The sequence below is a fragment of the Salvelinus sp. IW2-2015 genome, unplaced genomic scaffold (assembly GCF_002910315.2).
Source record: "Salvelinus sp. IW2-2015 unplaced genomic scaffold, ASM291031v2 Un_scaffold5787, whole genome shotgun sequence".
Lineage (NCBI taxonomy): Eukaryota > Metazoa > Chordata > Actinopteri > Salmoniformes > Salmonidae > Salvelinus > Salvelinus sp. IW2-2015.
In genome coordinates, this window is record NW_019947052.1 from 5,932 (window position 1) to 17,791 (window position 11,860).

The 11,860-nt window shown below is 45.8% G+C and overlaps 1 protein-coding gene and 1 pseudogene across 1 annotated transcript; both read right to left on the minus strand.

Moving 5' to 3' along the window:
* Positions 1-1,134: 1,134 nt before the first annotated feature.
* stk16 (serine/threonine kinase 16) lies at positions 1,135-4,536 on the minus strand (the record flags this gene model as incomplete). The annotated part of the gene is given in 9 exon segments (XM_024144730.2): positions 1,135-1,229; positions 1,231-1,317; positions 1,575-1,592; positions 1,594-1,804; positions 1,936-2,069; positions 2,278-2,495; positions 2,723-2,755; positions 2,758-2,845; positions 3,806-4,536. Coding segments are annotated over 9 exon segments (935 nt in total), but the record flags the coding sequence as incomplete, so codon positions are not given.
* Positions 4,537-5,333: 797 nt separating this feature from the next.
* LOC112078517 (tubulin alpha chain-like) lies at positions 5,334-7,541 on the minus strand (annotated as a pseudogene).
* Between the last annotated feature and the right edge of the window lie 4,319 nt (positions 7,542-11,860).

Genomic DNA, 11,860 nt, shown 5'->3' on the forward strand with positions numbered 1-11,860 from the left:
TGATTTCTTCTGATTTTGCCTATGATGTCAAGCAAAGAGGCACTGAGTTTGAAGGTAGGCCTTGAAATACATCCACAGGTACACCTCCAATTGACTCAAATTATGTCAATTAGCCTATCAGAAGCTTCTAAAGCCATGACATCATTTCTGGAATTTTCCCAAGCTGTTTAAAGGTACAGTCAACTTAGTGGATGTAAACTTCTGACCCCTGGAATTGCGATACAGTGAATTATAAGTGATAATCCTGTCTGTAAACAATTTTTGGAAAAATTACTTGTGTCATACAATAAAGTAGATGTCCTAATCGACTTGCCAAAACTATAGTTTGTTACCAAGAAATGTGTGGAGTGGTTGAAAAACGAGTTTTAATGACTCTAACCTAAGTGTAATGTAAACTTCCGACTTCAACTGTATACTGAGAAACTACCAGAATAACTGGAGAAAAAATTGACAACCAGAAAACAAATATATATACTGAAAACTTCCAGAGTAACTTGAAGAAAAATACATACTGTAAATTGTATATATCCATACAACCTATGAAAAGGCTAGATGAAAAATGCTTAAATCTATCCAATCCTTTTAGATCTGCAGGAGTGCCTATTTGGAATCAATAAATTCTAGTTTGCTAGCCTTGAAAGCTGAGAGGGTGATGGATTGAAGAGTAACTAGGGTTTGACTAGCCAGGGACTGACTGACCTGCAGGGCTGAGGGATGGTAACTGGGTTAGGGTTAGAGTTAGCTTTGCCAGGGGGACTGACTGACCTGTAGGGCTGAGGGATGGTAACTGGGTTAGGGTTAGAGTTAGCTTGCCAGGGGGACTGACTGACCTGCATGGCTGAGGGATGGTAACTGGTTAGGGTTACTTGCCAGGGGGACTGACTGACCTGTAGGGCTGAGGGATGGTAACTGGGTTAGGGTTAGCTTGCATGGGGACTGACTGACCTGCAGGGCTGAGGGATGGTAACTGGGTTAGGGTTAGAGTTAGCTTGCCATGGGGACTGACTGACCTGCAGGGCTGAGGGATGGTAACTGGGTTAGGGTTAGAGTTATCTTGCCATGGGGAATGACTGACCTGCAGGGCTGAGGGATGGTAACTGGGTTAGAGTTAGCTTGCCAGAGGGACTGACTGACCTGCAGGGCGAGGGTGGTAACTGGGTTAGGGTTAGAGTTAGCTTGCCGAGGGACACTGACCTGCATGGCTGAGGGATGGTAACTGGGTTCTGGACAGGCAAGGGCCACACTGTCTCCCTTCTGGAACACCATGTCATAGGGCCCCTCCAGGAACATCATGCTGTACAGTACACAGCCCAGAGACTGGAGAGAAAGAGAGAGAGAAACTGTCGCTACAAGGTCAACAAACACCAGGCATGATGGAGACAGAGAGATAGCAATCTAACTGGAAGCCCAACATGTTGACGACATGGCTGGAGTCAAACAGCATCGCACAGTCCAATGTAAAGACAATCTCTGTTATGACAAATTGGTCTATGTTATATCGCTTGTACAATACTGACAGTTTCCACCGACCAAACTAAAGTGAGAAGGGGGGTTAGTACTCTAGTGTGCGTTACCCAGATGTCTGTACGGTCATTCGATGGACGCATCGATGACGCAGTGGCTCTCCACGTTAAACAGCTCAGGGGCGCGGTACGATATAGTACACCTCTGAGCTGCCCAGTCCTGTACTGTCATGGCCTCCCTGGTCCCCTTGACCTCCATCCTGGAGCGGTTCATAGAACCCAGGTCCATCAGCAGCGGCCTGTCATCCTCCTCTAGGAGTACATTGGTAGGCTTCAGATCTCTGATTGAGAGGAGAGCGGGAGAGATAAAGAGAGGGATAGAGATAGAGAGCCTCATTCTAATTTGAACCACTAACCATAATCGTGTGTGTGTGTGTGTGTGTCTGTGTGTGATAGCAGTAGCAGCCTGTACCTGTGTGCGTAGCCTCTGTCATGCATGGCCTTCAGTCCAGAACAGATGCCCTGTAGGACCTTCAGGATGCGTCTCTCTGGCATGAAGCTGCCCTTGTCCCTCAGCTTCTCTAGCACTGACCACAGACTGCCCTTCTGTAGGAGCACCCACACCCAGGCGTGAATACAAAGACGCATACATACACACTTTTTCATTTCCACGCTGTAAAACAGTMTATCGGCAGATGTATCGGTAACTTTTGTCCCCCCCCACAAAAAACGGTATCGGACCCCCAAAAAACAGCCAGGCTCTAATACACACATACAGGCGTGAGTACATAGACATGCACACACGTACACGTACCTGAACGTAGGGCAGCAGTATCCAGGCCTCACTCTTGCCCCCCCTCTCTATGAAGGTGTGCCCTGCCAGGCCCAGGATGTTGGGGTGGCTGAAGAGACGGTGCATCTCCACCTCCGTCTGAGCCTCTTGGCGACCCTCCCGGTCATGGCACAGGATTCTCTTCAGGGCGTAGAAACGCCCATCCTGCACCCCCTCCACCAGGTCCACATAGCTGAACCCTCTGGAATGAGGGGAGGGATGGAGGGAAGGTAAAAGAAGAGAGAAAGAGAGAAAATAGGGAACGACAGAGGGGTAGATAATGAAAGCAAGAGAAAGTGGAGAGGCAGACAAAACCAGAGTCCTGATCAGTAAATGTAACATTACAGAAGACTGAAATACAAATACATGTGTGATCGTCTGCCAAGTAGAATAGGTAATAGTGTTTCACTGATGCGGACGGTTTTACCTTCATCTAGTTTCTGGATGAAGTAGTATCTTTGTTGTCAATGGTGATGGAGCCGCGGGAACAGATACACAGGGTCTGACCCATCTCTCTGGGGATAACGCAACACACCAACACCCAGATGGACTGAGAGAGAGAGAGACACAACCCATATTTATTTATTTTCCATTTTGTACTTGAACTATTTACACATCGCTACAACACTGTATACAGACATATGTCATTCAACATGTCTTTATTTTGGAACTTGTGCTTTGGCATTGTAAACATGTTTCCCATGCCAATAAAGCCCCTTAAATTGAATATTGAGAGAGAGATGGAGTGCATACGAGGTAAAAGACTAGGTTTAGTGGAATTGAAAGTGAGGTCAAGTGGAAAGCATGGGAGAGAGAGAGGGCGAGTATGGGATATATTTGTGTAAAGAACATACTGAAACATGAAATCCAGTCCACTATGTTCCACGGATTGATGCAGTGTCAATTTCACTTGTCATAAATTATTCAGTCACCTGTGCAATTGATAATAATTTGGTGGGTGTTTATATTTGTCCTATTTACGCATGTGTGAATTGGAAATGTTTTTTTTGTTGCATATCACAACTCTTCCTGGGACAACCTTGATAGTGGGGTTACGGCCAGGGTCTGACATTATCGACGGTGACCCTGGCGAAAGTAGGACTAAGTGCCTTGCTCAAGACATCGGCAGATTTCTTGACCTTGTCGGCTCGGGGATTCAAACTAACAACCTTTCGGTTACTGGCCTAACTATTCAAACGAGCAACCTTTCGGCTACTTTCCTAGCCGCGCTACAGCGACTCTTGGTTGTGATCTGCCCAAGTTATGCGTTTTGGTTCTTTACAGCAGTAGCAACACCACAAGCAAATATACTTTCACTAAACTTTGCAAAAGTGTACGAATTTGTTTGGTAACGTGGCACACCGGTAGGAGAATACAAGCTAACTACAAGAGGGCAGCATGCAGATCAATCCTGATCAGCCAATATTATCTGATAAGAGACATTGATAAACGTGTGATGAAAACACATGGGGATATTTACGTTTGTTAGCGGTGGATAAATAAAAATTACCTTCTGTATTCGTCCTGTTTTTGGTTTTCTGCTGGCTACTTCCGTGTACATAAAACGCGTAATGATGACGCAGGCCTGTGATCTAATGCTGCGTTCCAAACTGGGAACTCGGAAAAAAAATACAAGGTAAAATCATGACGTCAGTGATCTTCAGGTCGCTATCTAGATTTAGAGGCCCGAGTTTCCGAGTTGGAAGACCGTTCAAATCGATTTTTCCCAGTCGGAGCTCGTTTTTTTCCGAGTTCCAAATTGTTTTGAACACACTGAAGTCGGTGATTTCCGAGTTACCAGTTGTTTCGAACGCGGCACCAATCGAAGTGTGTCTATTATATCGACAAGACAGTCAAGTGAACACTAACAATGGAAATACATGTCCTCAAAGATGGAAGGCAGGCGGGAGGAGGCGAAATATCATTCTATGTAGTACAAGGGCATACACGCGTGTGAACAGGCCATAGCAATATAGTAGTCGTCTTTGTATCCGTGCCATTACAGCGTCTGTGACCGCATGGGAAGCGCCATTTTAAAGAACTAAATTATCTTAATCTTTGTTGATTGTGCCTGACTCATAGGAATCTCTACTCAGTTGACTACGTTAAACTGGAAGCCCTCAATGGCAATTCCCATGCTCCATCTATGACAGGCACAGGTCCGATATAAAGTATTTTATCATGCCCACGAGTAAGCGTTTCCCCTTGGATTTAAGATAAAACGACTCAATATGGCCATCTGCAGGCCTTTGGTCTAGTACTACGTGTACTCTACACCTGTTTATGAAGCATGTGACAAATGACGTATTTTCCCCCACAAAGTTGGCGAAATGCCACGTGCGTCGACACATCAGTGCATTCGTAACTTAACTTAATCTATATTCGATAAAATAAGCCTCACGTAGCAAATTAGTTCAATGTTTTGTTGACCAAACTGGACACTCATTGACCTCCATACAAGAAGTCCTCACTTTGTGGGTTTATTTCCGGGGACAGATTTTGGGCCGAGTAAAACTTCTCGATTCAGATCTTCCTCTGGCCAAATCAAGTATTTGATTAAACCAAAGCACTACCCAGTGGACTCAACTTAGCTAAGGTGGGTCTCAAATCGAAATGAGTTGACCATCCATGTATCCACTTGCCACCTTTAGGCTATTCTGTAACTAAATAAACTAGTTTCACATTATGGGGAAATCCTTCCACGTTAGTCACCACTACAGGTTTTTATCCTTGAGGAGAAAGTCAGAAGGGAGAGACCCCTGGCTTTCTCATCCAATGGGGTTTGATGAGACAGTCCACATGAGTATACAATTAAGACTGTTACCTTGACCATAATCTTGTTTTCAAGGCACCCTGCAGTTACATTTATATCCCAGGAATTCTCTGCTACTTACCAGGCCATGTGTGTGGCCGATTGCACAGACTGATGTTTTATAATTTTGGCCGTTTAATAGTAATTTAGTCAAATAATGAAACCTCGGGTCAGGACTGGAGGCAGTTATGATTGATTATAACCATTGAAAGAGGTGAAAACAGGATTAACTGAGATAAAACAACTTTATTTACAAAGGAGGGGATACAGCCACAACAGTAACCTGATGTGATAACTCTTAAAATAACAGACATGGCAAAGAAAATAATAGAATCTGTAGGGATAAAACCAATAAATTATTTTGGGGTAACTTAACATGCAATGCAAAATAATCCTACAAAATAGAGTTACTGAATTACATTCATTAAGACCCAACACCATGGGGTTTAGTTGGCTAGTTTGTTTTCTGATTGGCAGTAACTTTAGTGTTTAGGATAGATCTGAAAGCACAGAAGTACCATGAACTTAAAGGAAACATTTTTATGGAAACACCTTCATCTTCAAGGTTCCAGTCAACCTTCTAGGAAAAGATTGTCAGACATGGATGATGTGGGGTCTTTGGTGAAGAAAACATGAATGATGACGTTCGACAAGGGAAGGAGCAGGCCGTTCCCCACTTCATGGTCAAGTAAAGGCAGTTCTATCTCTCAGTGATACGTTAGCCGACCGAGGACCCATCCCTCCTTTGAACTCCTCTTCTCCTAATACTCCTCTCCCTCCTCGTCCTCCTCAAATGAGTCGATTCCTACCTCTTCATAGTCCTTCTCCAGGGCAGCCATGTCTTCCCTGGCCTCAGAGAACTCCCCCTCCTCCATGCCCTCACCCACGTACCAGTGCACRAATGCCCGCTTGGCATACATCAGGTCAAACTTRTGGTCGAGACGCGCCCAGGCCTCAGCGATGGCTGTGGTGTTGCTCAACATGCACACAGCTCTCTGRACCTTGGCCAGGTCACCCCCTGGCACCACAGTGGGTGGCTGGTAGTTGATKCCCACTTTGAAACCTGTAGGGCACCAGTCCACAAACTGGATGCTTCGCTTTGTCTTGATGTTGCCGATGGCCACGTTGACATCCTTGGGCACCACGTCTCCGCGGTACAGCAGGCAGCACGCCATGTACTTACCGTGGCGAGGGTCGCACTTCACCATCTGGTTGGCGGGCTCGAAGCAGGAGTTTGTGATCTCAGCCACAGAGAGCTGCTCGTGGTAGGCCTTCTCGGCTGAGATGACAGGGGCATAGGTGGCCAGGGGGAAGTGGATGCGGGGGTAAGGCACCAGGTTGGTCTGGAACTCTGTCAGGTCCACGTTAAGGGCACCATCGAAACGGAGAGAGGCGGTGATGGAGGAGACAATCTGGCTGATGAGCCTGTTGAGGTTGGTGTAAGAGGGGCGCTCAATGTCCAGGTTTCTACGGCAGATGTCGTAGATGGCCTCATTGTCAACCATGAAGGCACAATCAGAGTGCTCTAGGGTAGTGTGGGTAGTCAGGATGGAGTTGTAGGGCTCCACCACAGCTGTGGACACCTGGGGAGCAGGGTATATGGCAAACTCCAGCTTGGACTCTTCCCGAAGTCGACTGAGAGACGTTCCATGAGCAGGGAGGTGAAACCAGAGCCGGTACCTCCTCCAAAGCTGTGGAAGACCAGGAAACCTTGGAGCCCCGTGCACTGGTCAGCCTGTCAAGACAAGACACTCATCAACATGTTTTCTAGAAGGAAAGTCCAAGCTCTGATAAGACCCATTTAGGCTAGATTTACAAGTCAAGGCTAAAACCCTTTCTCATAAAACATTCATGAAAAATCCATGAGTTATCCTAATATCACCATTGAATATATCAAATCTGACAGTTTCTCACCAGTTTACGGATCCTGTCCAGCACTTGGTCGATGATCTCCTTGCCGATAGTGGTAGTGGCCACGTGCATAGTTATTGGCTGCGTCCTCCCTCCCTGAGATCAGCTGCTCGGGGTGAAACAGCTGGCGGTAGGTACCTGTCCGCACCTCATCTGAGAAAAAGGGGAACAGACAAGTTAGTCTGGTCTTGATGCTTGTTTTGAACTGTACCCCATATTGATGAAGACCTCTTCCTACACATTCCAGTGTCAATCAGTCAGTGCATTTTCTCTGCCAGATCCCTCCAATACTCACCAATGACAGTGGGCTCCAGGTCTACAAAGATGGCGCGGGGCACATATTTCCCGATGCCCGTGGCGCTGAAGAACGTGGTGAAGGAGTCGTCAGTGCTACCGACCGCCTTGTTGTTAGGCATGGTGCCGTCCGGCTGGATCCCGTGCTCCAGACAGTACAGCTCCCAACAGGTGTTGCCCATCTGGACTCCAGCCTGACCAACATGCACAGAGATACACTCACGCTGGAGAGACAAGGAAATACAGGGTAGTCAAACAATTTATGGTTTCTTTGAACAGGTACAAACAACATTGACTACACAAGGATCCGATGCATTGACAGCAGTCTGCACTGGATGGAGTAACACTTGGTTTTCAATGTCACCAATGATAATGGAGCCAGTGGAGCACCCCTCCAAACCACTCAGTGCATAGGAGTCTGAGATCAATTAAATATTTGGGCATCCATTTTAGCACTTGTTTTAATGCTGTTTCTCCACCAAGTGGCAGCACTAACACTAATGGTTCCCAACCAGGGGTACTAGGTTCCCTGGGGGCGCTTTGCCTATACACAGGGGTACTTGAGAAGACTCATGAGACCATAGGCTTTTACTGGTAAAAGCACATGAGGGGGTACTTCAGGCAGGGCAAAATTCAGTTTGTACAGTAAAATAAAAAGGTTGGGAACCACTGCTCTACACTAACAGGAAACAAACCTAACCTGCCCATGTCTGAGTGACAAAGGACAGGTGAGCCTGAAAACAGTGGGCGGCATGATCTAGCTAGTTAAAAACAAGCCATCTGCGTTATGAGCCAAAGTAATGAGTCGTGTATATTTGCATGGTGATCCAATTTGTTTGCAGTGTGTTGAAATGGGACTGACTGCACTTCCTAGCATGGCTTAGCCAACTCTGCAGTGAGTCGATCTGACCTACTTCAATACTGAACTGTATGCAGCTACCGTCTCAGAAGCCTAGCCACATCTCAGCGTGTGACTACCTAGCCATTAACGTAGTCTGAACCATGTAACTGATCTACAAAGTACAAAACAAAACACCTGCTTTTTCCATGACAGACTGACCAGATGAAAGCTATGATTCCTTATGACACCGGGTTGTGTCAAGTTGATGTTCAGGCAGTCCCTAGCACTTCAACGTATGTGTATAAAGAATGATCCACCACCCAAAGGACATCCAGCCAACTGGCCTGCCCAGAGCCCTGACCCCAACCCTATCGAACACCTTTGGGATTAATTGGAACGCCGACTGCGAGCCAGGCCTAATTGCCCAACATCAGCGCCCGACCTCACTAACGCTCGTGCTGATTGGAAGCAAGTCCCCGCAGCAATGGTCCAACGTCTTGGGAAAGCCTTCCTTAGAGTGGAGGCTGTTGAGCAGCAAAGGGTGGACCAACTCCATATTAATGCCCATGATTTTGGAATGAGATGTTCAAAAAGCATGGTGTCTAATACTTTTTGTCATGTAGTGTACACATTTTATAGAGAACGCAGCGCTTGATATCTACATTCACTAAGGACCAAACAGAAGGTTGTGTGCGCGTGCGAGGAATTAGTCAATTTTGCAATGCAGTATTGGCAGACGGCAGCATAGTTGAGGCTAGACTGCAGTCGATTAGACTCCTATAGCATTAACAAAAGAAACATCCATGCTGAATGTGTTACCACAAGGTGCATCCCACTAGTCCATTACGGCCTACTCGCCTTATATCTTCCTGTCATTTAGGCTCCACAACCCTGAAGAGGATGCCACTAGATTATTGAGATACATCCCCTCATTGGAATGCCAACTTGGACCGAGGTCATTAGAGATTATACAAATATGTGAATTTGTTTAACATTACAGCTTCGCAAGGAAGCAAAGTCTGATTAGACATCACTAGACTCCAGGCCGAACTGGGAGGTTTGGCAAGTGCTACCCTACCCCCTCAGCGCGTCATTGAGCTAGCGAGTAGCAACAATGCTAACAGAAGCTGACGAGTCTGCGTCAAGGCCAAAAGGCCCTCCACACCCTACTGAAGTATTTCCAGCTCACAGCGAACAGGACGAGGGGAAAATACCACCAAGGATGAGTGAAGCTGATAACAAGCTTATCATTTCTGAATAGTAGCGCACCAGAAGCAGAGCTGGCTACGTACACTCAGTCTGTCCAAGCTGGCTTACTATACAGAGAGATGGGAAGCGAGACATTCGAAAACGAGATAGTCAAGGAAGATACGTTTACGAGACCGTGACATGCCAAGAGGACGGGTCTGGGAATGTTGTGCGGTTCTATGTGTTGGCAGTACTTATGAATCAGAGCGTTTGATTTGCGAAGGCCCAGCTATAAACAAGACCACCTGCCACAGTAACAGGAGAACAGACACCAGCCAACTAGGCTTTTCCCTCTGTGAGAATAGAATAATAAACCCCTTAAGCTAGGTTGAACTTTCAGTAGTATCAAGTGCAATTATTTTAAAATGGTAGAATCCGCATAATGGGAATAGGACTTCCCTTTATGAACGGTAACTCAGTAAAAATATTTGAAATTATTTCTTCCAGTATAGTAAGAGGATGTGACAGAAACGTTAGAAAATCTCACTTCTGATCTGAATCTACTACAGTGAGGACCTCGTGACATAAAGGTCTTTCACCTGCATGTTGCTACACCCCTCCACACATAATGTACTACTGTTATGACTCCTCATGTAGAGACTGGGGCCACTACTGTCAAACATTTCTCCAACCTCCTAGTTTGACAGAACAAGCTGGTAGGGTTGCAGGTGGGGGAGGGGCGGTGACACAGGGATGCGAGTGTGTGCCTAGTTTAGGCATGACAGCTAGGTCAGCACTGCAGCCAGCTATTTAAAGGGAGGTGTCAATCATGACTCCAYCCCCCCACTCTGTGTAGCCCCSCCAGACCCCGTTCTACTCCACTGACCCCTTTCTGTGGGAACAACCACATGGTGTCCTGAACCTCTAGTTCAGTCAGAGTTGATGTTCAGGCAGTCCCTAGTTCATACCAGATTTAAGAAACTAACCTCCACCCTGTTGCATTTGTCAGGGGTTGCCCTGATTTGCTAATCCACACTAGAAACCTTGTAGGTAAGCCTAGTGTATGCATGTGTGTAACTGATAGCAAGTTGATTCAGTGACTGTTTGCTCATGACATAATAGGCCATTTATGTTAATGTTACCAAACAGGCCAGTCAGGTACAGCGCTAGGTTATGGTATTCATTTCCTGTATTTTGAACTCATGGTATGGCGATAGACTGTAGAGTACAGTTTAGATTAACAAATTGCTTGTGCAACTGCAAGTCCGCTGAGACACTTGGCACCAACATGGCTGAYGGACTAACCGCTTGTGGCTTGTTCAGTAGCTAGTAAGCAACCCCCCTCCAGCTTCCTGTTCTGTCCCCTATGGGGCTTTTTTTAAGGGCAAAGAAAGCCTTGTGTTATGCGGGAAGACATATGGCTTGGAATTCACACCCAAACAAATAGTCTCCCCCTCCTTTCATAACATTCAAATTAGATGGCAGGTGTCAAAAGAAACTCCTAGACTTCTCTCGCATGCCATGTAGTCATCTTATAGTCCATGAGCAAAATTAAGAACAGGCAAGTCAACTGTTTGAAGACACGCATATGATCCGAGTAGTACATGAACTGGAATGGATCATAAAGGCTCTTTCACCCACATTTAGTAGTTTAGACCTTAACCTCATGATCAGACAGTCTGCCATGCGCTAGTCTGAAATGCTGATCCTTTGGGCTCTGCGTCACTCCTAACCTCAGATTTCCCTTTCAGGTCAGATTACTGAAGGTTGCCCCTATCACGACTAAGCATGTGCATAGTCAAAGATTTCACATATTCTTGACATATTTTATGATTAAATCATATGGGCAGGATGTGAGGTAATAAAAATGTGAGCCATGTCCTAAAAACATTATTGTGGCAACTTGGTGGGAAAATGTTACTTTGGGACAACAATCCCAATGAATCTGTTTTTGTATTCATTGTAGATGTAATCTGCCATACTTCAGTAGATCTGTGGTTCATTAGTAGTCGTTGGCATTTGCTCGGACTGAATTGCACTACATACAGAACGTTCCCAGTTTTGCGCAGTAGACTAGAGCAACAGGAACAGTAGCTGACTAGGCCTACAGTCACTCATCAGAATACACACGGATCCGTGGGAGCCACATCAGCATTTAAAGCCAGCAGAGCAAATAAACACACCCATACCACACTGGCCTCACTGCAACTGGAAACGGGTTACTCCTTTAACCATTCAAAATGGCAGGAAGTCTGCTTCAAGCGCCAAAAGACAACAATTTTGATAATAAATGCAGATACCTGTGAACTGATTCATGATATGAAATAGGACAATTAGCGCTCAGGTGACTCTTAATAATTAAATGCTTCTAGTAATAGTCTGCGCCAGTCGTGTTTGAATTGAAAAGCAAAACGGCGCGCTAAGTTGAACGGGCAGCAAAATGGATACTCCTTTCATGACGCACCATGTTATCAGAGAAAATAAATATCCTATAAAAACAGGTGAGCCGTAGCGTAGCG